The following is a 26,827-nucleotide window of genomic DNA, read 5'->3' as shown; positions in this document are numbered from 1 at the left end:
TCTAATGCAATATTTGAAGTAGTTTTGTTTTTCCCCTAAAGATCTATGCTTTGTTTTCAAGTGTTGCATTGGAGAGAAGAAAACCACACTAACCCTTGCTTCTTTTGTTTAATATTTGATTGTTTATCCAGTAAATACAGATATTTTCACATAGACTATATATGTTAAAAACTCCTTTCTTTTGAATACAAAAGTCTCATGTTTCCCAAATTAAGTATTTATAATTTAAGTAATTACACACTGATTAAAATTTCCCTCAATTAACTTTACTAGTGTCAAGTACTGCCTGGAAAATCCCATGGACGGAGGAGCCTGGTAGGCTGCAGTCCATGGGGTCGCTAGGATTCAGACACGACTGAGTGACTTCACTTTCACTTTTCACTCTCATGCATTGAAGAAGGAAATGGCAACCCACTCTAGTGTTCTTGCCTGGAGAATCCCAGGGACGGGGGAGCCTGGTGGGCTGCCGTCTCTGGGGTCGCACAGAGTCGGACACAACTGAAGCGACTTAGCAGCAGCAGTGTCAAGTACAGGGCTCAGACACTGTTGACATCCTTTTTTCCTATATTTAATAGGACTTCACTGACTCCTAAAGATTGAAAATGGAGTTCAGGTACCTTGGTCTATTCCTAAAAACCTTTTACACTCTTCACATGGGTGGCTCTCATTACCTATCTCTACTCTGGCTAAACAGAAGTAGACTCAGATTAGCCTCGTGCTCCTTGGACTTGTCTGCTTTCTGTCTGAGCATAGCCTTTTACTCTTTGTAGATCTATATGTTTTGCAGGTCAGGCTCACATCTGACCTCTGTTATCATTTACCTTCCTCTATTTTTACATTACAATCCTAAATAGAAATAACTTAAGAAATACTTAAGTTGCATTATAGCCTACTTATGTCCACTGAGGGGGGAAAAGCACAATATAAGGGTTGTGAATTAAGCTTTATTTGGGGCAAAATGAGAACTGTAGCCTGGGATACAGTCTCTCCGATAGCTCTGAGAAACTACTCTGAAGAGGTGAGGGAGGAGGTCGGTACATAGGAGATTTTGGTGAAGAGGGGGTACATAAAGTCAAGTACAGTTTTGGCAGAAGTTTACTGCTAGTCACAGGAAGGTTACTGCTAGTCACGAGGAACAGCTGTGTCTGTTAATGATTTTAGTGCTTTTCTAGATATGAGAGGATGCAAGAAATCGGTCTCATAAAATCTCCTGAAAATAATCTAACCATCTGAAGGCCTGTTCTGTCAGTTTTCCCCAGAGCACAGAGTGCTGCATTCCCTGTCTCCGCCCTGAACTCCTTTCAGGGTGTGTTGAAGGTCATTGATTGCAGTGGCTATTGACTTCATTCTTGTAGAACCAGACGGCAGGCAACAATTTTTAGTTGGCATTTGCTAAAGCGAGTGCTTTTAAATACCTGCTTCACTTAACTGCCTTTTAAAGAACTTGAGGGGAGCGCTTTGAAATAAGCTTGTTCATTTGTTACTGTTCCCTGGGTGAGCTCCGCATGTCTGTGTCAGTGGCACTTTGCATCATGGGCAGGATTACACTTTTTGTGGGTATTCTAGATGGGAGTGGGACGTTTGGGAATATCAGATAAGAAATCTAAATGCTTTCCTAGTGCTTTCTGAGTTAGCTCTTCTCTAAATGACTTCAATCATTAAACTAAGGTTTTTCCTAATAAGTGAACTATTCAAGTAGAATTACAATTCACATTCAAATGTATGTTAATCCTCAGTTTTATATTAGTGCCATCATTCTCTGTTGATAATTGAGGGGAGAATGCATATCTTTGCATCTTTAGTATTTTTCTCTTTTTTTGAGCAACTATAGATTTTGACTACTTTTATTCTGTTCTTTCACTTTAGTGCTCTTGGTCCATTTATTGTATTTACCTTGTCTTAGGTTTCTTTTCTTTCTTTGACATCACCTCAATGTCACCAATTTGAGATTTCTCCTCTTGTGGTAGGTTGTGGTAGGAAGTGGGAGAGGCTGACCCTGGCAGGTGTGGGATTGGTAGTGGGGGTGTCATCTACCCAGAGGTGGTATTATTATACTAGAAAGGTAGAGGGGTGAGCAGATGAACTGAAGGGAATAACTGAAACAAGCTTGGGCCATTAGGTAAGGCTGGCCTAAAGTGATTTCTAGGAACCTGGGTACAAAGGCAAAAATAGACAGACCTGCTAGGATGCCAGTGAAATACAGGTAAAGGAAGGCAGCCCAGAGATGGAGGAGAAGGGGGAGGAGAGGATGAAGGAGTGGGAGCAGAGTGGGTGTTGGTCTCCTACTAGGCTTCTACATAATCTCCAAACATTTGACTGGGTGAACCGACTCCATTTTAAAGGATGAACCTTAAAAGAAGCTACCAGTCAATTTATTTCAACTGTTTTATTTAACATGCCCTTTCCCAATATATTTTGCACATTAAACTTCAAACAAAAACATAACTTCTGGACTTCCGTTTGTGTCCATCCTGCAAAGTATGTAGATTTGTCCATTGATGTACCTCCAGGGAACTAGTCAGCCTGATGACTGAGCCCCCTCCTTCCCCCAATTAAGCTTGTTTCTGAAGAAACTACCAAATAAGCATGAGCATAGCACTAAGGAATACTGAGTTTTATTTATTTTCTTATGATATTTACACTGTTTTATCATGTATTTTCCTCTCTTCTTTTAGAAATCCTTAAATTCTTCTTTTAGAAATCCTGCTTTCACTTTGACGAATTTCAGTGTCTTACAATGGAGAAGGAAATGGCAATCCACTTGAGTATTCTTGCCTGGAAAATCTCATGGACAGAGAGAGGAGCCTGGAGGGCTGCAGTCCATGTTGTCACAGAGTTGAATACGACTGAAGCAACTTAGTATGCAGCAATGTCTTACAGATACAGAGGTTCAGTAAAAGAGATACATACATACCATCCTCTAGTTTAACACATGTCTTTAAAAATTAAGCTCATATTTTAACATATTCATAGTTCACTTCTTCATTTGAGATTCAGTCATTCATTCATTTCCTCAACATTTACTTAAATGATCTGTGACCACAGTGACTAGGAGTTGTTGGGTAGTGCAGACGCAATACTGAGTATGTTGTAGTCAATCTCCAGGGGAAGCAGAGGAGACAGACAAGTGTACAAATATGGTCCTGAACAAATGGGACAGGATACAAAGGTGGAGGAGGGAGGTAATGACAAAGATAACTTGAAAGGGAAAGTGACATTTGAGTTTGGAGAGATTAGCAAGAGAAGACAAGGAGTGATATTTTAGGTAAAGAGAACTGTATATGTAAGGAACAGAAACATCATGATATGTAATACATTTGAGAAGAACCTTCATGAGAACGTTGAACATGAGGTGTTAAGGTAACAAATGTAACTGGAAGGGTAGAATAGGTCTAGATTGTCTGAAAGATGTGTTATGGTTAGGGTTGTGTGCTAACATTTGAACCTGTGCCAGACGGTACCCTTAAACAGGTATAGAGTTGGATAGGACATTTTGCAAGATAATTTTGGAGACAGTGAGAGAGACTGAAATGTAAAGAGATTGGTAATAATATGGAGACTAATTAGAACACGGTTAAGGGGAGAAATAATGAAGGCTTCTTTAACCAAGGCTGAAATGATGGAGATGGGAAGGAAGTGGCAAACTGCGTGGTGTCTTCCAGGTGCCCTCAGGGAGACGAGGCGAGATGCTGACACAGCGCTAGGCTCTGCTTTCTCTCTCTCTCTCTATCATTCCTCCAGAAACTTCCCTGTCATGTTTGTTCTTGAATGTGAAGGAAAGGAGCTGCGTATGAAGTGTTCTTTGTTTTTGTAGAGAAGGCAGCTTAGTTACTGGACCTTACATTCTCACTTCCTGCTCATTTAGTGATAACCAGGGTGTCCCTAGACAATTGAATAGTGCTCCTGGATCAGCTTCTGCTTAGTTCAGCTTAATATATTGTGGTTTGAACTGCATTAATAATCAGACTTTCAGAGAAAGTAACCAAACCAATTGATCTTTTAACCAACTTTGTACCTCAAAGTCAGCAACTTTTAAGAGAGACAGTGTTCATATATCATGGGTGTTTTCTCTGTAGTGTGCCTTTTCCCCTGACTTGGTAAGGAATATTTTCTCTGACAGTTTTGTATCAGCAAGTTATATAAAGGAGGACATAATAAGCTACATGTATTTGGAAAGTTACACAAAGATAACGAAGAGCTGTTTTTTCTTCATGATGCTTCTCATATTCAAGCATGGCTCTGTTTCCATGACAACCACACCAGTCCAGGCTCTCATTTTCTCGCATTTGGCATTCTGCAAGAGCTTTATAACTTGTCTGCCTTTGATGTCTTCCTCTCTTAAACTCCCTTGCCCTTTGCTACTAGATTAGTTGTTCTAAAAATTGTCTTCACTGTATCTTCACCTATCTGTTGTCTGCTATAAGCACATTCTCTAGCATTTCATTTTCATCATAATCAAGCCTCAGATGTACCTACTGCCTCAACTGTGCCCACAGGGCGTGTTACCACACGCTGTCGTGTGGACATCCTAATTGTCCCACTCACGAGGTAAGACCTCTGCCATAAAGTCTATGATGCCGTTGAGGGTAGAGAACACATTATGTGCTGGTTTTGTCATCTGTCTAGTACCTAGCACAACTCTGAGACCATGGTATACACACAGAGAATGGAATATTTCCTCTTTCAGCCCTTGCCCTTGGGTTCATTTATTCCTTTCTATCCCCACTGGGCTTAAGGGCTACTTCTGATTGTTTTGTGTTCAACTTCCTTCTCTTTCTTAAAGTAGTCAACAGTTATATAGCATATATTATCCACAGCTTGCAGGACACTTTAAAAACCATTATGATATCTTTGTTTTTAAATATAGAAATCTCTCCTTTACCAAAAACCACAGTGACTCAGCTATTTGCATGTCTAAAATGGTTTCTGCATTTTTCTGTGGCCAGTCTTTATGATGGTTATAGATTAATAGTAGGCTTTTTGGAGACATAACATTTGTTAATTAATCATGGTATTGCTGTAGTTAACCAGGTAGACCAATTTAGTTGGAGTATCTATCATCTCTTTCTTTAATGTGTATAAACATAGGTTTGGGGGGAAAAGACAACTTGACATTCACAAAGGATACATTTAAAGATGCTCTTAAATTTCCTAATTTTTTAATACCTCTATTTTTTTTTATTCAGTTTATTAATAAAATTGAGATAAAGTAACCATCTTGCCCTGAGAACATATAATAACTGAGAAGAATGAGACTATAAGCTAAGGTTACTCACCATCTGCTACATGGGAGTAACTAAATTCATTCCTTAGCCAACTCATAAGGTGCTATGTTGTGGCCTTATGGGGTCTCTCAGAGAGCTGAAGCAATAAATATTAAATCTATAAATGTCAAAGAGTCACTTTCGTTGACTCTTGGTTGCTAAACAAAAGAGAGATTCAAAAGGCCCTGTGAAATAACAATCTTCTAAAGTAAAAATGAGTGAATGAATAAAAAGAAGCTAAGAAAAGAACCTTATTTTATGGTTATATTTTTCTAATAGCTTGTCAATCAAGATAATTTAAAAGCTCTCTCTCTTCTCCCCTGTGAGCTTTGCCATGGTACTTTCTAGTTGCAGAGAAAGATGATACATAAGAAAGGAATAAACAATTTCAAATAGTAATAAATGTTATGAAAGAAATAATACAGAGGAATCTAAGTGTTACTACTATCTGCCACTAGATAATCTGGTAAGAAAAGTCCTCTAGGAGCAAAATAACATTTGAGTCAAATGCTGCCGTGGAACCAACCATATGTAAATTGGAGGCAACAGCAAGTGCAAAAGCCTTGAGGCAGGAAAAGCTTTATATGTTCGAAACAGAAAGGAGGCTACTGTGACTGGAGCCCAGTGAGTGAGTGAGCAAGATGTAAAGAGGATGGAGTTGTGGTCAGAGATTCAGGCAGGGGCTGAATCAGTAGAGACCTATAAAGAACAGAAATACATTGGCATTTGAGTAACATGGAAAGCCAGTGTAAGTTTTAATCAGGAAGAAATTGGATGTGATTTATGGTTTTAAGACATTGTTTTGATTGAGGAATTCTAGTGTGTGGAATGTAGATTGAAAAGAGGCAAGAACAGAAACAAAGAGACTAATTAAGATGTTATTTCAAGCCCAATCAGGAAATGATGGTGCCTTAGATCAAGGTAGTGACAATTAAGATGGAAAAACAGGACAGATTTCAGATAGTTTTGTGGATAGGGCTGACAGGACTTACAGATAAATTGGGTTTAAAAGGCAGAAGGGAAGTGAAAAATTAAGGATGTTGCAGAGATGGGGCAAACTGATTTTTCAAACCACGAGCAAATCCTTTATTTTAGCAGTGATGATACTACAACATATTATGAGAATGAAGTGAGGTCATGCGTGGAAGCAGATGATACAAGGTCTGGCCCACAGTAGGAACTTACAAGGTTTTAGTTTTTACCCTCACCTTGGTATATTTTTATTAGGAGCTTATAGTCTCACAGTACTATTTATTTTAGTCACCAGATTTCAAAAGTGTATGATTAGAATATCCATTGGCGAGTGTGATGTGAGATTCAGTCATTCGTCAACTCAGTAAGTGTTCCCTGAGCTCCTTCTATAGGCAGTTACTCTACTGAGTGCTGGAACATACTGGCGAGGGAAACTAATGCAGTTCTGGAACTTTTCTGTCTGGCAGGGGTTGAGATTTCCCTAACAGGATAATTATACAATTAGTTATTAAATTACATCTGGGATGATTAAGAAGACTATCCAAGTATACTGTGAGAACAGTTCTTCATAATTTCCATGTGTGTTAGTTGCTCAGTCGTGTCCAACTCTTTGCAAATCCGTGGACTGTAGCCCACTAGGCTCCTTGTCCATGGGATTCTCCAGGCCAGAATACTGGAGTGGGTAGCCATTCCCTTCTCCAGGGGATCTTCCCAACCCAGGGATTGAACCTGGGTCTCCTGCATTGCAGCTAGATTCTCTTCATAACTTCAGTAGTTCCCTAATTTACTTCATTTATTCCCTCGTTTCATCTTGCATATGACTACCAGTGATTCCTAAACCCATCCATTGGCTCCATATTCTATTTCCCACAGCCTATGGAACATCTCCAACAGATTGCCACATATTCCTCACTACCGATTTCATTCTCCATACTTTGTCCCCAGTACTTTCCCTATCGATTAATGTTTTTACCAGCATCCCAGTTTACCAAGCTAGAAACAAACATTAGCAACTTCATAGTATTACTATGGAAAGTGGGACTCAAAGAGGTTAACCTTCCTAAAGTCATGCAACTAATTGGACTTGAAATTGTGGTTTTAAAGCCAGGTCTCTCTGATATCTCAGCTTTTGTTTTCTCTGTGACAACAGTTTGCAGGATTGTTATAATTTTTAAAGAAAAAATAATGGAGGAAAACATTCTAGAAAGAGGGAATAACCCTTTATAAGTCTCAGATGGACTTCCTGGTGGTCCAGTGGTTAAGACTCTGCTGTTCAGATGCAGTGGGCATGGGTTCGATCCTTGGTCAAGGAACTAAGACCCACATGCTATGTGGTACAACCAAAAGAAATTAAAAGGCTCAGAAATATTAAAGCATCAATGTCTCTATCCAGAGAAATGCTTATCTATCCCTCCCATGAATAATATTTTTTTGTCCACTTCGAATGCTGAACCATTTCAACAAATAGTTATAGACTAGCCACTGTGTCTCAAGAAATTGCCTCTATTAAGTTTTTAGGACAAAAAGAAGGCTAATAGACGATACCTATCTCTAAGTGTTTCAGTAGGGGAGAAGGGCCCTAAGTGTTGATTATGATACTTAAAGTAGCAGCTTATTGAAGTATAAGACTAGAAGTGTTATGAGAGAGATAGCAAAGTTGGAAAGAGACCAAGCAGAAAGGCCATGCACCCCAACCCCAGGATCGAGGGAGGGTTCCTGCCGGAGGTAATACAAGAGTTGACTTTTAACAAATTAGGAAAAGGTAAGTGAAACTAGAGGGGAAGCACAGCTCAAGAAAAGGAGAGAGCAAGAACAAAGATATTAAGGTATGCAGTTACCTGCTGTGTAGAGGGAGGGTGACTTCAAGTAACTTGAGTATCACAGATTATAGAAGTCCCAGCATGTCATACTAAGGCTGAACTCAAATCAGAAGCGTTGGGAATGAAGAAGAGAGGATAATTTTGAGAGATGATGAGGAGATTAAATCAACCAGACTTGAATGATGGGTTGAGTGGGAGAAGTGGAGTTTAAAAGAGGACTCTAGGATGACCCCCAGGTGTCTGCTAGGGTGATTGGGTAGATGAGGATACTGTTCACTAGGATGGGAAATGTAAGAGGAGGACCTGCACTGGGGAAGAAATGGTGACCTTGGACATGCCAGGATTAATTTGCACGAGAGGCTGAGTTTGTCCAGGAAGAAGAGATACATAGACTGGGAGCTCTGGAGAGAGGGCTGATCTCAGGATTGGGTTGTCCAGTAGTCCAAAAAAAAAAAGGTATGGGTAAGATCACCAGGGTACAGTGTACATAAGTTTTTGTTTTTGTCATTTCTTTTAGAACCAAGACATGTTAGTCAGTAATTTACCTCCAATTAAAATAAATAAATAAAAAGTTTAAAATGCCACATTGGTAACTCTATGTGACTGTGACTATGAAAATCCTGTAGTTTCCACTGGACTAACTTGACTAGCCTCTAGGATCTAGCCTCCACCTCCTTCTTTGTTTCAAATAACTCAAACTAGACTTAAAATACTTATATATCAGATGTGTAAATTATAGTTGCAGGTGCCATTTAGTAGCTACATGGTCTTGAGCAAGTCACTTTACTTCTTTTTGAAGCTCAGATGCTTCCTTTGTAAAAATGGGTGTGTGTGTGCTTAGTCGCTGAGTTGTGTCCGATTCTTTGTGACCCCATGGACTGTAGTCCGCCAGGCTCCTCTGTCCATGGGGATTCTCCAGGCAAGAATACTGAAGAGGGTTGCCATGCCCTCCTCCAGGGGATCTTCCCAACTCAGGGATCAAACCCAGGTCTCCCACATTGCAGGTGGATTCTTTACCTTCAGAGCCACCAGGGAAGCCCAAAATGGGTGTACTTGGTTGTTAAGATTAATTGCAGTAATACATACTGTAAGGCCTTGGCATAATTCATGGCTGTTGCGTGTGTGCCAATTCACTTTAGTCGTGTCCAACTCTGTGCAACTCTATGAACTGTAGCCTGCCAGTCCATGGGATTCTGCAAGCAAGAATACTGGAGTGGGTTGCCATTCCCTCCTCAGGGGATCTTCCCAACCCAAAGATTGAACTTGCATCTCTTGTGTCTCCCGTATTGACAGGCAAGTTCTTTACCACTAGCACCACCTGTGAAGCCCAATTCATGGCTGTTATAGGCTCCAAATAAATGGTAACTATTATTATTTATACTTTCAGTCACTTAAATGTTTATCAAGAATTTGTGATGTGTAAGTTGTTTTGTTAGGATTTGCTTGAAACAAATATGTGTGTGAGGCAGGGGAAGGAGCCCACCAAGCAGGAAAGACCCTCACACACTTGTTCATTTGTTACCGTATTCCTGCAAGACAGCTTGTGGCAACACTCAGGTATACAGGGCTGAATGCGCAAGGGAGGTGGAGAGAAAGCCAGTCACCTTCAGTGAAAGTAAAGGAAAAAATCACTTCCACTCTCACCAGCTTGCTACTTCTGAAATTCTACTGAATCCATTCAAAGTCATGAGTGGAAAGAAGGGAAGAGGGAACTAGCGTAGTTTATTAGCATCCTGATTTCAGAACATGGACTTAGCTGTTCCAAAAAAAAAAAAATTGAATGTCCTCATCTTGACATATTCATTTTGTGGAAACAAATTCACTTGCTAATACATGAGCTGACCCATATAACTCCTCCACTGAAAATATTATTTTTCACAGTGACAGCTGTTAAACTACACCTAGCATTCTATGTAACACAAAGATTCCAGAGATAGAAAATTTAATAGAAACTGGAGACGGACCATGAGAAGGAGGAAGAGGCAATTCACAGCTTATCAAGATGAATATAGCACCTCATTATTTTCAACAACAATGACAAAACAGAAAAAAAGTAAAATGCCGGTCTAGCTTGAGATCATCAAGGAACAGTCTAGATTCAATGTGTCATCATTTTAATCTCTATTTAAAATTAAAAAAACAGACCTTTGGGGTTTTCCTGGTGATCCAGTGGTTAAGAACTTGCCTGCCGATGCAGGGGACACGTATTGCATCCCTGGTCTGGGAAGATCCCACATACCGTGAGAAACAGTCTGTGAGCCACAACTACTGAACCCACAGGAGGCAACTACTGAGGCCCGCACTCATAGAGTCTGTGCTCCACAACAAGAGAAGCCACTGCAATGAGAACGCACTGCAACTAGAGAGTTGCCCCCACTCACCACAACTAGAGGAAACCTGCGCCAGAGGCAAAGACCCAGTGCAGCCAGAGATAAATCATTACGTTGGTGCAAAAGTAATCATGGCTTTTACACTGTTGAAATTTGCCATTTGATATTGAAGTACATTCTTAATTAAATGTGGTTATGTTATACATCATTTTAACATGCATTTGTCACTTTGTGTTTTTTGGCTAATGACTTATTATTTGCTGTGTGTTTTGTATTTATTTTAAACTATAGAAATGATATTAGACAAAAAGCAGATTTGAGTGATTTTCTTATTTGAGTTCAAAATGGGTCATAAAGCAGCAGAGACAACTCGCAATATCAACAATGTATTTGGCCCAGAAACTGCTAACAAATGTATAGTGCAGTGGTGCTTTAAGAAGTTTTGCAAAGGAGATGAGAGCCTTGAAGATGAGGAGTGTAGTAGCCGGCCATCAGAAGTTGACAATGATTAATTGAGAGCAATCATCAAAGCTAATCCTCTTACAACTATTAATACACAAGAAGTTGCCAAAGAACTCAGCATCAAACATTCTGCTGTCATTCAGCATTTGAAGCAAATTAAAAGGTGATAAAGCTTGATAAGTGGGTGCCTTATGAGCTGACCACAAATCAAAAAAATCATAGTTTTTGTTGTCTTCTCTTAATCTACACAACAGTGAACCATTTCTCAATGAGACTGAGAGGTGTGACAAAAAATGGATTGTATACGACAACCAGTGACGACCAGCTCAGTGGCTGAACCGAGAAGAAGCTCCAAAGCACTTCCTAAAGCCAAACTTTTACCAAAAAATGGTCATGGTCACTGTTTGGTGATCTGCTGCCCGTCTGATCCACTTCAGCTTTCTGAATCCTGGCAAAACCATTACATCTGAGAAGTGTGCTCAGCAAATGAATGAGATGCACTGAACACTACAATGTCTGCAGCTGGCATTGGTCAACAGAAAGGGCCCAATTCTTCTCCATGACAATGCCCGAGTGCATATCACACAACCAACACGAGGTTGGTTTATTAAAAGATAAATGGATTGAGCTAGGAAGTTTTGCCTCATCCACCATATTCGTCTGACCTCTTGCTGACTCAAGCATATTGACAACTTCACAGGGAAGAGGCTTCCACAACCAGCAGGAGACAGAAGACGTTTTCCAAGAGTTCACGGAATCCCAAAGGATGCATTCTTACACCACAGGAATAAACAAACTTATTTCTTACTGACAAAAATGTGTTGATTGTAATGCTACCTATTTTGATTAATAAAGATGTGTTTGAGCCTGGTTATTATAATGACTTAAAATTCATGGCCCAAAACCACAATTACATTTGCACCAACCTATTAATTAAATAATTAATTTTTAAAAAATCAGACCTCTGCTACCATTTATGCCTTCTGCTTCAATTTGAAAATAAAGATGAGCCTCACACAAACTGTCCAGAGGAGGGAATGAATGAACCAAGTTAGCTTCCATTTTCAAGCTCATCACTAACGTGGCTTCAAAAAAGCTGCTTTTATGTAGACACTGTGGCCTAGCTCCCAAGGGTGTAGCTTCTCTGTATGATTGAAGAAGAGAGTGCTTCTCAGTTCAAAACTAGAAGGCAGATGTGCTTTATTATCACAAGTGTGTGTGTTTAGAAGTGTCTATTATCAAGGCGGACTTCTGGAAGCCTCCTCTCAACTCAAATTTAAGTCTCTTAGGTTCATTCATATCAGATGGCAGGACCAGGCTTCAGACCAGTTCCATTAAAATGGTGGAGCACAGTCTTCCTTCTGAGAGGTTTTTTGTTTTTTGTTTTTTTTTAACGGGCTCCATTACCGAAAGAGAGCAAGTTACAGAGCAGGAAATGCTAGGTTCTCTGCAGTGCAGTGGGGCTCTGGCTTCCTGGCTGTCCTTCAGGCATGTTTTAAGATTGTGAGCAAGTCACTTACCTGCCACCTCAGTCTTTTCATCAGTAGGATGGACGTGTGTGTTAGACTTTGATGTTTCTAGGGTCTAAAAACATTGCATTATTTTATGATTCTGTTAATCATAAAATCATTATTTCATGATTCTTGAGTTATCAAGTATATTAGTGTGGGTAATACTTTATTGAGAAACACTGTCCAACAAAATCATCTCCTTGGAGCAGGAGGTAGGACTGTGAACAGTCTAGAATGGTCCAGAAACCAGCTCATAGGAGACCCAGTTATCAACAAGGATAATTAGCTTGAAGAAAAGGAAACTGACTGTGTTTAGATATTTTCACTAACATCGCATGGAAAAAAATCCTGTATCCTGTATTATTATAAAATACATGATCCAGCTGAGTGCCTGGAAGTTTCAGGTTTCTCACTTACCATAAGTGGTCCTTTTTAAACAAATATAAAGGTCCAGTAATACAAATAGGCAGTCTTTTGAGCTAACTGCCAACAAAGATAAGGAAACAGAGCAAAATGACCAACTCCCAAAGAGACTGTAGAAGTTCTTGCATTAATAAATTATGACTTCTCTTAAATCTGATCACAAGAGTAGGTAACAAGGTAATAGTGATACTGCCATGACTATTCAGAACATTACTGAATTGCTTTTGGTGGGGAAAAATTCTCTCTTCTACTAAAAAAGTAAAACAAAACAAAAAAACTCCTTTAAGATAGCTATGCTTAAAATGTCACAAGAATCTAAACATTCCTAGAAAACTAGGTAAGTCTGTAATATTTTACAAGGATCTTTTTTCTTCTTTGAGTTCCAATAATCTTGTAAGCTGAAGTACCCATACCAGCCATGATATTAGTTAATTATGTATTTTCTTATTTTGAACTCTAATTCCTCAGTGTGTGAGTCCCAGCTACAAGATAAAGAGACTCATTTCCCTGTGATCCAAGTTGTATACTTGGTCTCGTTACGTTTCATTTTAGCCTTTTCTTCAAATAGCTTGAATAATCCATAAAGACAGAAGCAGCCTCTGATGTTCTTTCTACCTCCAGAAGCACGAGGAACAGTGCTAAACAGAACGAAGACTTGAATGGCAGAGTGAGTTGTGGGGTTTTTACAGTTCCAAGATACCATACTGCTGCTGCTAAGTCACTTCAGTCGTGTCCGACTCTGTGCGATCCCACAGACGGCAGCCCACCAGGCTCCCCACTCCCTGGGATTCTCCAAGCAAGAACACTGGAGTGGGTTGCCATTTCCTTCTCCAATGCATGAAAGTGAAAAGTCAAAGTCAAGTCGCTCAGTCGTGTCCGACTCTTCACGACCCCATGGACTGCAGCCTACCAGGCTCCTCTGTCCATGGGATTTTCCAGGCAAGGGTACTGGACTGGGGTGCCATTGCCTTCTCCGAGATACCATACTACTTGATACTATTTATTTATTTTTGTTGGATCTTAAAAAAAAAACAAAAAACATGAAAGTGTTAGTCACTCAGTCGTGTCCGACTCGTCCCAACCCCATGGACTATAGACCACCAGGCTCCTCTGTCCATGGAATTCTCCAGGCAAGAATACTAGAGTGGGTAGTATCCATTCTTGTTGGATCTTAGGAACTTGCCAAACTGTTGAGGCCTCAGCTTTTTAAAGTAGTCTAGAAGACAAAAAAGAAATAGAGAATTGAGTTTTTGAAGTTTTACCTGTCCTAGTTGAGGAGAGCATGGATTCTTTTGCTACTTATTATTCGCCGTCTAAATCTCAACTAAAGAGGCAGTTGGTCTTACAGGAGCATCTCTCATCAGTATTTGGGTAACTGTCTGTTAAAACATCCAGAGCCTTTTGTCTTTCTAGACTCTAACCCAGGTGAAGACGATGCATTTTACATTTGCTGTCCTCTTTTCTTGACTTTCTAGAAAGAATGAAAGAAATTCTAGGGTTATTTGGTGCCCACCCTGTGTTAGGCACTAGGAGATAATTCCTTTCTATACATCAACTTATTAAATTTTCAGAGTGACTTGACTAGGTAGGGGATACTTCCTTTTCACAGAGGCCCAGAGAGTAGTAAGTACCTCACTCGTGTCATTCAGTTAGTAAATGTGACTAATGGATGATATTTATAAGCAATGCCCTGCTTTGCTCTTAGAGATCTGTTTAATTCTCATTACTCTTATATTTGGATCCAGGCCAATCCCACGAGTCTAAACCCAGTTCTGTCTGTATCTGTTGCAGACAATGGAGACATGACTAGATCACCACACTCAGTGTGTTCCTCCTCCTCTTACCCTGCTTTTCCTTTGTGTTTGAATGCCTTCTTGATTTGAAGCTCCTGCAGATTGGGAAGTGTTTTCCTTTTTTCACCTTTGTAACCACACAATTGCACTCATCTCACACTCTAGTAAAGTAATGCTCAAAATTCTCCAAGCCAGGCTTCAGCAATACGTGAACCGTGAACTTCCTGATGTTCAAGCTGGTTTTAGAAAAGGCAGAGGAACCAGAGATCAAATTGCCAACATCCGCTGGATCATCGAAAAAGCAAGAGAGTTCCAGAAAAACATCTATTTCTGCTTTATTGACTATGCCAAAGCCTTTGACTGTGTGGATCACAATCAACTGTGGAAAATTCTGAAAGAGATGGGAATACCAGACCACCTGATCTGCCTCTTGAGAAATTTGTATGCAGGTCAGGAAGCAACAGTTAGAACCAGACATGGAACAACAGACTGGTTCCAAATAGGAAAAGGAGTTCGTCAAGGCTGTCACCCTGTTTATTGTCACCCTGTTTATTTAGCTTATATGCAGAGTACATCATGAGAAACGCTGGACTGGAAGAAACACAAGTGGGAATCAAGATTGCCGGGAGAAATATCAATAACCTCAGATATGCGGATGACACCACCCTTATGGCAGAAAGTAAAGAGGAACTCAAAAGCCTCTTGATGAAAGTGAAAGTGGAGAGTGAAAAAGTTGGCTTAAAGCTCAACATTCAGAAAACGAAGATCATGGCATCCGGTCCCACCACTTCATGGGAAATAGATGGGGAAACAGTGGAAACAGTGTCAGACTTTATTTTTCTGGGCTCCAAAATCACTACAGATGGTGACTACAGCCATGAAATTACAAGACGCTTACTCCTTGGAAGGAAAGTTATGACCAACCTAGATAGCATATTCAAAAGCAGAGACATGACTTTGCCAACAAAGGTTCGTCTAGTCAAGCCTATGGTTTTTCCTGTGGTCATGTATGGATGTGAGAGTTGGACTGTGAAGAAGGCTGAGTGCCGAAGAATTGATGCTTTTGAACTGTAGTGTTGGAGAAGACTCTTGAGAGTCCCTTGGACTGCAAGGAGATCCAACCAGTCCATTCTGAAGGAGCTCAGCCCTGGGATTTCTTTGGAAGGAATGATGCTAAAGCTGAAACTCCAATCCTTTGGCCACCTCATTCGAAGAGTTGACTCATTGGAAAAGCCCCTGATGCTGGGAGGGATTGGGGGCAGAAGGAGAAGGGGACGACAGAGGATGAGATGGCTGGATGGCATCACTGACTCGATGGACGTGAGTCTCAGTGAACTCTGGGAGTTGGTGATGGACAGGGAGGCCTGGCGTGCTGCGGTTCATGGGGTCGCAAAGAGTCGGACACGACTGAGCTACTGATCTGATCTGATCTGAACCCCTGAAGTAACTGTGCACTCAGCGTTCTTAATTACAGTTCCGTAAATTAAGTCAAGTATGCTTTTCATTTTACAATGGAAATCTATTTATGTCCTGCACATGGCCACAGTCAGTGGAGTGGCTCAGGAAGCGCACTCAAGCCCAGAGCTCTAATTAGGACGGCACCACCATGCACCTGCTTCCAGCGCTCCAGCATGAGGCTGCTGTTCTTTAGACGATGGCTTTGGGACCGCTGCCTGGCCCTCTTTACCTCTCTCTCACTCTACCTCATAGGATGACTTGTCCACATTTCCCATATTATCTTCAGTTTGCTGTTGAACTTACTTTGCAGAATTTTCTAAAAAATCTCGTAGTGTAAGGAAATATGAGAAATCATGTATTATTAACTGGTTAATGCAGAAGAGTTGCTTTTCTATCATTAGTTTCATTTTTGGCCTACTATATAACTCAAAAATTTGTCTTTCAAAAGTTTACTGTATTTATTGCTGAATCTGATGAGCGATAAATAGTTTACTTGGGGAGTTGGGGAGGCATAAGGGGAAATGCTCACTGAGATTACTCACTCTTCTAGGGCTTCAGAAATCACTAGTTACATTCTTTCTTTTTACCAAGTGATAATGTACAATAATTACTTTACCTGATACTGATCAACAGCCTATTCTTAAGGGGCAACCAACCTGAAAACAGTGAGATCATTGGCAGACAGCAGACACCTGCCAGGCTTGGTGGGCCTTCTGTACCACATCTTCCCACCTGGCATTTGATATCACCACCTTTGCCCTTTCCACCAACTTTGCCATGTTCTGGGTCCATGGCAGTGTTGTGGTCACTCAGTGCTGTAGCTCCCTCCTCATCTTCATCCTTACTCTCTACTGGCCTGTCCGGGGAATGAAGCCCTAGGACCTAGTTCCGACCAGGAGCTTCACCTTCTCCACCCACCACTGTTGCCAGTTCTGCACCTTCTGGTTCAGGATCTTGCTTCAGGGGCCAGTAGGAGCAGTCAGCTAGACCTGGCCCCATGTCCTCTGGCTCCTTCCTCTAATCCCCTGTGCCTTTGGTAGGGCCCCAGTGTAACCCCAGTTCCTCAGCCTGATTGGAGGAGGTGTGACCTGCTGTAAATACTTCTGCCATCCCAACAGGAGTCACCCAGAGCCCCAGGCTGACTGCGCCTTTTCCCTCTTCAAGAATAATAGGTACATTAGGGGAAGAATGATGAAGAGATTGGGAAAACTGAAACATATTACCACCTGTTTGTTGTGCCTTTTACGCAGCATCTTGTTAAATGTACCTACGTGTTTGAAGTGTAACCTGGTTTGCTCATTAAAATATCATATTTAATTATTGCACTTAATATTTAGTACCTATATTTTTAACTTCTTTTGTGTGCATCAGAGCCAAACCCTAGAGTTCCAAAGTCTTTTGATTACTTTTTTACTTCTTTTTTACCAGAGTTCTTTTGGACAATAAATTTTTTGTTTCTGGTTTATATAAATTTAAAATAATGCTTTTGCTAGTGTTCTTTGAGACCAAGTCACATACATGGGAGCAACTCCCCTATCCTTTAAAAAAAAAAGTTGATAATAAAAAAAAATCCTTTAAGCTAAGGAGTCACTGAATTCTTCCTTCTTGTTCAAGTCAAAATAAATGTGAAGCTACTAAGGCAGTGCTCTTCACACAGTAACACAGTCTTTTCAAACAAAAGCTCATGCAGAACTCCACTATGTAAAGAAGATAAAAATGGAGCTGTTTCTTATGTGTGGAGGTGGGGGTGTATTTGTTTTGATGGGGGGTAGTTAGGGATATGAGAAGCCCATAGCCTCTTCCTTCTTTCCTCCTTCTGGCTGAACCAACTGCCATCCTGGGTAACCTATCAGACATTTTCTCCAAATCCTTAGCGATCTGAAATATATATATATATATATTTTTTCTAATGGCTTTGATAATTTTACATTATAATCTGTATATTTTTTGAGAAATAATTTTTGGAAGAAATAGAAGGGTTGACAGCAATATATACATATCTTATTTAAGATATTTTGTTCATTAATACTTTACATGTTTAACCAAATTAATGTTCTCCTGAAGTTTTGGAAAAAGAAATGAAACAATATTCTGTTAAGGCAACATTTCCCTTAATCTTCAGTTCTGTAATTAATGTATTTTGGTAATCACGATCACAGAGATGATCGTGTTTTGTGTCAATAAATGAGATCCATAACTCTTATTTGTCAGATTAAGAAACTAAGACTGAGAAGGAACTTGCCCTGGCTCTCTGAGCCCCATTACTCTGTACCATGCTACAGTTTTGTATGGAGAAGCTGGTCTGGTATTCATGACCAACTCCAGAGATTTAGCACCAAGATTCTGGGTATGTGTTAGTTAATTGTTAGGATAAAGTTAAGAAACTACACTGAGTGGGGATCTTGTCCTTTTGCCTTGATTTTTTGACAACTGATCGTTCACACCAAGGAAATTAATGTAAAACTGCAATACTGAGATTGTAAAATTTTAAACTATGGATAACTCTCAGTTATCTTATTACAAGGCAGGACTAGACCAGAAGATATTAAAACAATGTTTAGAACTATTAACTGAGTGTTTATCAAAGTCTTTAGGTTAGGAAAGTTATTTCTACTTTGAGAATCTCAACTTTAATAGTTCCTTAAAGGTATGCTTTTATTATGATGTAGGTTATGCTTTATCATATTGTATATTTATAAAAATCTTCATTTTCACTGTGTTGTACACCTGAAACTTATATAATATTTTATATCAACCATACCTTGATAAAAAAAATTTTTTTTAAATCTCCCTTTTAGTTACAGCTAGGCTTCCCAGAATGCTGAGTTACTTTTGCATATCCTAGCACTGCAAAAAGTCATTACTGCATAAACACTCCAACTTGAGGGTGTGTCATTTCTTGGCTGCTCGGTCCTTGCTCTTCTGTCCATACTTTGTCATCTTCCCCTAAGCCTCTATAAGAAATTTCAGTGATCTAACGAGGATTGGAGCCTCCCACTTTAAATATGTGGTATAAAATCAGACTGGTATCCATCATTATTAGAAAGCAGGAATAAGTAAAGGTCAGTCTTTTAGCCGGCAGGCTGTCTGATTTTTCTGTGAGCATCACATGTTGGGAGAAGCTAGTTCATCTGTCTGTGGGTTTAGGATTCAACAGCATAAGCTGTCAGCCTAACACTGATTGAAGGTGGACTGGGAGGGGAAGTGCATCTGCCCAACGGCTCGCCATTGGCTTCCTATTACAGCATTCTCCCCCGAGACACAGTCTGCATGCTCATTCACCTACCTCCTTCTCTTCCCTCCCCTTCCTTCCCTACCCCTTCATTACTGATTCACAGCGAGAGGCAGCAGCAGCAGCAACAGCAGCGCTGCTTGTCACGAACCAAGGATTGCAATGAGCTCATCCTTTTCTCCTTGCAGCTTCACAACTGCCCTGGCTTCCTGGCTACCGCTGCTGCTGTCTCTTCTTTCTCTCTCTGTCTCTCACACACACACACACCGTCTCACACACACATATGCACAGCACACACTCACACACTCTCTCATGCTAGACCCTTCTAAGCATCTTGTCCATTTTTACACATGTATGTGAACTCTCCTGCATCACTCTTGGCCATTTTCTTGCGTTTGATTGCTTTTGCCATTTTTTGTTGTTATTGTTGTTTTTAATTTAGCTCAGCATTTGATTTCATTTCCAGTCTACTCTGGGGCTCTCTCACAGTGGATAATTTAACCAAAATGTTTTTCTCGTGGAGACGTTAGCTGGCAATTCCCACCACAGACTGGTTTGTGCGTGCTCCCGGGGAGACCGAAGCCTGGCTCCCCTCCCACCGCAGTTCTCAAAATTGTGGATAAGAGATCCCGCTTTCTCATTCTGGATACCTACTTACTGCTCATGGAAGAAGGGGTGCCCTGCCCAGCCCCAGCTGCTAAGCTCACAGCTCCCGTCAAAAAGTCCCAGGACATGCACGACGAGAGGAGCAAGCTGGTGAATGAGTATGCGTGTCGAGTGCTGGAACTTCTGGGGATGGGGCATCGTCTGTTTGTGCCTCGGCTTCTGGCGGTGAGACTGTTTTTCATTGAACTTCATTTGTAGAGAATCTGCCACCCTCTGTGAGAATTCCTTGTATCCCCGGAAGAGGCTTGTGGTCTCCTATTTCCTTCCCCACTCTACCGGGAAGGAAGTGCTGAGTGGCCACTGCCCTGGGGCTGTGTCCGAGCCTGGTCCACGCCACTCCTTAATTGACTGGAGGAGATATGGCTCTCCTCTCTGAGCCCACATCAGTGGCATTATCTCTCTGGCAGCAAAAAACAAAAAGGTCTTATGGCTGGCCAGGCTCAGCAATAAAGCAGGATACCCAAGTGCTTAGTGGAGGCATTCTGTTATTTATGTTTCCAAAGGGTTAAATTTTACAACAGACATTATTGTGACTTATCTAGACTATGTGTGGTTTCCTTTCTAACCTCTCTATTTGATGTCCAGTTTGATTGTTTTAGTAGGAAATTTTATTCCCTAAAAATCATTGATTAGGAAATTACAGATTTCTCTCCTGGAATGTTTGAACTGTTTATCTGGAACCAGCTTAGGGCTGTTGGGTCTGTGCTGAGTCTGGGAAGTCTGATTTGTTTTTTTTTTTTAATTTAATTTCCTGAGGAAGAGAAAAAAAAATCACTCTTCCTCACTTCCTATCAAGGGTTAAAATTAAATACCCACAATCACTGGTGCAGGGTTCTTTTTAGCAGTTTGAGAACTATACCTAGCAACTGTTCTATAATATAATTGGTCTACAGTAGTCCTATACCATTATTTGGTAATTGGGCAAGAATAATTTCGTTCTGTCTATTTTAAACAATGGAGTTTAATACCATTCTAGACTGTTCCTTCATTTGGTTCTCTCATATTTGAGTCTTTTCAGAAGTACAAGATTGACTTGACTGAATTTAACTCTCTCTCACACATATCTCCCTCTAGTATAGTTCATCTTTGTTTATACTTATCTTTACAAATATTAACTCAGTCTTAATGTATCTATTTGCAAATAAATAGGATCTCTCCTATATCGTCATAACAGACATGTTAGGTAGCTGTGCACATAAGGGGTTTCTCACCCTGAAGAAAGTCTTATTTATCACTGCAAGGTGAAGTTGGATGCAGTGACCAGCATACAATTATAGGGAAGGGGGTGGTATTTTTTGAGAAATACAGTTCCTTTGTAATTTAAGAAAGAAGAGCTCAAAATATATGTTTCAATGCCCAGGTGAGGTCATCAGTGCTCACTTGAATTTTGTTTCCCTGAGTCACATTTTTTTTTTTCTTAATAAAGGAAAAAACTGAAGAATCATGATTCTATTAAAAAGGATTTTTTTTTTAAACAGTGAAATAAAAAGCATTTTAGGAGCTTTGACACTGAGAAGTGCTAAAATATATTTCAACAAATGATCTGCTTCTCTTTAAGGAATCAGTTTTTTATCTAATGCATTTCTATATCCTTACAGACTGCTTAACTTTGTGTCTCATAGGCTTCCACTGATAACTTTACAGTGATCTGGTACTGCCTTTCTTTGGCATTTACATTTTTAGCATTTTGAAGGGAAACATAAAATCAATAACAGGAAATATATCTCATACCTACATCTTCATCAGGGATGACTTTAAACTGCCTGTAGTGTAGAATGATTGTCAACAGTAAAAGCTGTAATCTTCACAAGGTTCACATCTGTGGGGGGCTCATAGATATCTATATGTTGGAACTGTACAAAGTTGGCTCGGTTGCCAAATTAGGTACCCAAGTAGGTACAGCCCTCATGTTATTCTGGGCTGGAACATTGCATGTCATAGAGCCACTTGCAGTCTATGTGAAAAGTGTATGCTGAGTTATCTGTAGGGCCATTTGGAAATCTCTGACTTTGTTACACAGCTTAAAAGATTGTTGATAGAATTAGGGTACTCTACATTCTGAGAAATCACATCACATGCCCTTTAATGAGCAATATGGCTATGAATTGGGATCAGCTATACAATGGGTTATTGCTCAAAGTTTAGTGTATACCAGGGGGATGTCCAGTTGTTCAGCCTTGTGTTATTGGACTGCCTAATGATATGGGATCTATGGTTAATCTGCCCAGGGGGGTCCTAAGAGGAATCCTGCCACATGCAATGTTGTAATCTTTCCATTACCAGTGAGGGAAGGAACTGAAGTTTAGGTTTTTAGTCATGTTTTCAATATGACTATGTAGGGGGCTGCTGCTGCTGCTGCTGCTGCTGCTAAGTTGCTTCAGTCGTGTCCGACTCTGTGCGACCCCATAGACGGCAGCCTACCAGGCTCCCCTGTCGCTGGGATTCTCCAGGCAAGAACACTGGAGTGGGTTCCCATTTCCTTCTCCATTGCATGAAAGTGAAAAATGAAAGTGAAGTTGCTCAGTCATGTCCGACCTGTGCGATCCCATAGACAGCAGCCCACCAGGCTCCCCCGTCCCTGGGATTCTCCAGGCAAGAACACTACAAATCCTGTTTTGCATTTAAGATCCAAGTAGTATTTTTTTCATATGAGGCCAGTTACTTTTATTAATGAAACAGATCAAATTAAATGAAGATTTACCAAGACAGTGTTGTGGATTTGAACTCTGAGCCTTATATTTTGTTCCCTGAGGCACAGAGGGACCATCAAACTATAGGAACACCAAGCACATTTGGAATTTTTGCTTATGGTCCCTCAAAGGTACACTTAGTAAAGAATAATTTCCCTTTAATAAATCAAGTACCAGTGTTCCACTTTAGATATTACCACAAGACGTAGATTCTGTGTGTAGACCCACCAAGCATACGTTTCTTTGGTGAAATTAAAATACCAAAGCAAGGGATTCAGGTATCCTAGATACCAGCTAAGCAATGTCCTCTTCTAAAGCCCTCACTTCCAAATGATTCTCAGACCTCCAGAAACTTTGCTCAATGGAATGGAAATCCTGTTAGACTCTATGCCTCAAGGAGAAAAAGCCATTTGTGGTGAATATAGTGAAGGTGAGAAAGAGAACTGTGCGTACATTTTTTTCCCCCAATAATCCTCTAAAATAAGCAAATCTAGATTTTGCTGCTGATAGAGGCCTTTAAAGAAAGATTTGTCTTTGGAGAACAGTGAGAGGTTTGGAATAGAAGCATCTGGAGCTAACACTCAAATGTTAGAACTGTTCATTACCACCCACCCTGCCTTCTTCTCTCTCTCTCTTGTTTTTTTAATCACTTGAAAATGTGATACTCTTGCACTGAATTTTTCAGTGGGAAAAACACTCCCAAAATGGTATTAACAGTGGCACACAGCCAGAGTTCATACTCCTCTGTAAGTGTGTGAAATTTGGAGAAAGAAGAGAGAAGCTTTTACTCATGTTCAAAATCTTCCTGTCCTCCTAGATTTTTTTTTCTTTTTTTATATGACATGGGAAATGATTATCAGATCATTATATAACATGTCAGTGTTGGCTATAGTTTCAGTACTGCTACTCTGGGCCCTGTGCATGGTGAAACTGGAGGACTCTCAGGCCGAGGATTGACATACATCTATAGCCAAATGCTCCCGCTGTCCCTCCAGTAGCCATTTAAGGTTTAATTTTGATCAGATTTCTAATGCTGTCAAACTGTAACCTAGTTGTGTTTTTTTTTAATTTGTAAACTTCCTTAAAACATTAATTTTAAGGAAAGAATGAAAAAGCAGATGAGAACATTTTTCTCCCATTTTTACCTGTTGTTGATTGCTGCAAGGATTGATTACTCACTGAAGAGAGACTATATTGGATTGGTCAAAAGGTTCATCCAGGTTTTTCCATAAACCCAAACAATCCTTTTGGCCAACTCAGTAACTCTTAAAAGAAGTTAAAGACTCAAGTATAAAGGTTGCCATGTTGGGACTTCGCTGATGGTCCACTGGCTCAGACTCCATGATCCCAATGCAGGGGTCCTGGGTGTTCAGGGAACTAGATCTCCCATGCCACAGCTAAAGATGCCACATGCCACAATGAAGATTGAAGATGCTGCATGCCACAGCTAAGACCCAGCACAGCCAGATAAACAAATAAAGATTGTTTTTCATTCATTTGGTAGTGTCCAACTCTTTGCAATCCCATGGGCTGAAGCCCACGTATACTTCTGATCAGTTCAGTTCAGTTGCACAGTTGTATCCGACTCCTTTGTGACCCCATGAATCCAAGCACGCCAGGCCTCCCTGTCCATCACCAACTCCCGGAGTTCACTCAGACTCATGTGCATTGAGTCGGTGATGCCATCCAGCCATCTCATCCTCTGTCGTCCCCTTCTCCTCCTGCCCCCAATCCCTCCCAGCATCAGGGTATTTTCCAACGAGTCAGCTTCGCATGAGGTGGCCAAAGTATTGGAGTTTCAGCTTTAGCATCAGTCCTTCCAGTGAACACCCAGGACTGATCTCCTTTAGAATGGACTGGTTGGATCTCCTTGCAGTCCAAGGGACTCTAAAGAGTCTTCTTCAATACCACAGTTGAAAAGCATCAATTCTTTGGCACTCAGCTTTCTTCACAGTCCAACTTTCACATCCATACATGACCACAGGAAAAACCATAGCCTTGACTAGCCGGACCTTTGTTGGCAAAGTAATGTCTGTGCTTTTGAATATGCTATCTAGGTTGGTCATAACTTTCCTTCCAAGAAGTAAGCGTCTTTCAATTCATGGTTGCAATCACCATCTGGAGTGACTTTGGAGCCCCCAAAAATAAAGTCTGACACTGTTTCCACTGTTTACGCATCTATTTGCCATGAAGTGATGGGACCAGATGCCATGATCTTCGTTTTCTGAATATTGAGCTTTAAGCCAACTTTTTCACTCTCCTCTTTCACTTCATCAAGAGGCTTTTTAGTTCCCCTTCACTTTCTGCCATAAGGGTGGTGTCATCTGCATATCTGAGGTTACTGATATTTCTCCTGGCAACCTTGATTCCAGCTTTTTCTTCTTCCAGCCCAGCGTTTCTCATGATGTACTCTGCATATAAGTTAAATAAACAGGGTGACAATATACAGCCTTGACGTACTCCTTTTCCTATTTGGAACCAGTCTGTTGTTCCATGTCCAGTTCTAACTGTTGCTTCCTGACCTGCATACAGATCTCAAGAGGCAGGTCAGGTGGTCTGGTATTCTCATCTCTTTCAGAATTTCCCACAGTTTATTGTGATCCACACAGTCAAAGGCTTTGGCATAGTCAATAAAGCAGAAACAGATGTGTTTCTGGAACTCTCTTTCTTTTTCGATGATCCAGCGGATGTTGGCAATTTGATCTCTGGTTCCTCTGCCTTTTCTAAAACCAGCTTGAACATCTGGAAGTTCACAGTTCACGTATTCCTGAAGCCTGGCTTGGAGAATTTTGAGCATTACTTTACTAGCATGTGATATGAGTGCAGTTGTGTGGTAGTTTGAGCATTCTTTGGCATTGCCTTTCTTTGGGATTGGAATGAAAACTGACCTTTTCCAGTCCTCTGGCCACTGCTGAGTTTTCTAGATTTGCTGGCATATTGAGTGCAGCACTTTCACAGCATCATCCTTTAGGATTTGAAATAGCTCAACTGGGATTCCATAACCTCCACTATCTTTGTTCATAGTGATGCATTCTGAGGCCCACTTGACTTCACATTCCAGGATGTCTGGCTCTCGGTGAGTGATCATACCATCGTGATTATCTGGGTTGTGAAAATACATCTGATACCCCGCCGAAATATAAAAATCAATTTGTCTCTCAAAATAAGTCCTGCATCTCCTTTCTAATTTGCATCTGATAATCTTTTGACTTTTTAATAGTGGGTATGCTTAAAGTAAGCTTCCCTGGTGGCTCAGATGATAAAGAATCTGCCTATAATGCAGGAGACATGGGTTCAATCCCTGGGTCAGGAAAAGCCCCTGGAGAAGGGGATGGCTACCAGTATCTTCTCCAGTATCTTGCCTGGAGAATCCCATGGACAGAGTAGCCTGGCGAGCTATAGTCCATGGGGTTGCAAAGAGTCGGACACAAATGAGCAACTCACACTTTCAGGCAATCTGGAGCTTCGCTAACACCAGTGGTGTCTTGAAAAGGGCAGTCACAGAGAACTCTGAATTCTGGTTTCCAGAGACTTCATCTGAGTTGGGTTGTATCTTTCTTCTTTTGTATCATCTCAGAAGCTGGACTTGAAACTAGGCCTTGGGCAGTATTAGAAAATTAGGTGACCATGCTGCCTGCAGGCGATAGACTGTTCCACACCATTTTGGTCATCTGTAGGTAACTAGAGGTTAGTTGTACTGTCAATAGAAAAGGTGCGCTTAGAGGTTTTGAATGATGAAGAAAGCTACCAGTCCTGTTTCCCTACAAACTCTACAAGCAGTCTGTCTTGAATTTTCCCAACAGTTACCAAAGAGATAATCATCAGAACCGGTGTTACAGGTGAAATAGGATGTGGTATGTCTGGTATAACTGGTAGGTGGATGCTTTCTCGATAATTCAGCAGTTGATATTTCAGTTGAAGAGGCCCACTTTTGGGCTGAATTTGTTTCCAGTAACTGCCTTTCCCAGTTAAGGTGAGTTGATAGCACTTTATCCTGCTAAATATTCTCTCCACTACTTATTGCCACCATCTTTCAGTATCTATGAGGGAGGAAATAAGTCTGAGGTGTACTGAAGCTTGTTTTTTCCCTTGGCACTGTTAGCCTGGCTCTATTTTCTGATTACTAGTTTACGAATCTAAACTTGGGCCAACCTAGTCCTCTGTGAAAATGCCTGCTGTGTGAATTAATATTTTATTTTACATGTT

General features: G+C 40.6%; 1 protein-coding gene across 5 annotated transcripts in view; it reads left to right on the top strand.

Moving 5' to 3' along the window:
- The window catches only part of RABGAP1L (RAB GTPase activating protein 1 like), a 736,110-nt gene that overhangs the window by 554,385 nt on the left and 154,898 nt on the right, over positions 1-26,827 (top strand). The window contains exon 1 of one of the 5 annotated variants that reach the window (XM_044942811.2): positions 19,369-20,096. The exons of 3 other annotated variants lie outside the window; for them this stretch is intronic. In XM_044942811.2, coding sequence (XP_044798746.1) covers positions 19,929-20,096 — 168 coding nt within the window. In that variant the 5' untranslated portion in view covers positions 19,369-19,928. Of the gene's footprint in view, positions 1-19,368; positions 20,097-26,827 lie in introns of those variants that run through there. One more of the 5 variants, XM_006060362.4, reaches the window with a different exon arrangement.

This window comes from Bubalus bubalis, chromosome 5 (assembly GCF_019923935.1).
Source record: "Bubalus bubalis isolate 160015118507 breed Murrah chromosome 5, NDDB_SH_1, whole genome shotgun sequence".
NCBI classification, from domain to species: Eukaryota; Metazoa; Chordata; class Mammalia; order Artiodactyla; family Bovidae; genus Bubalus; species Bubalus bubalis.
This window is presented reverse-complemented; position numbering and strand designations above follow the sequence as displayed.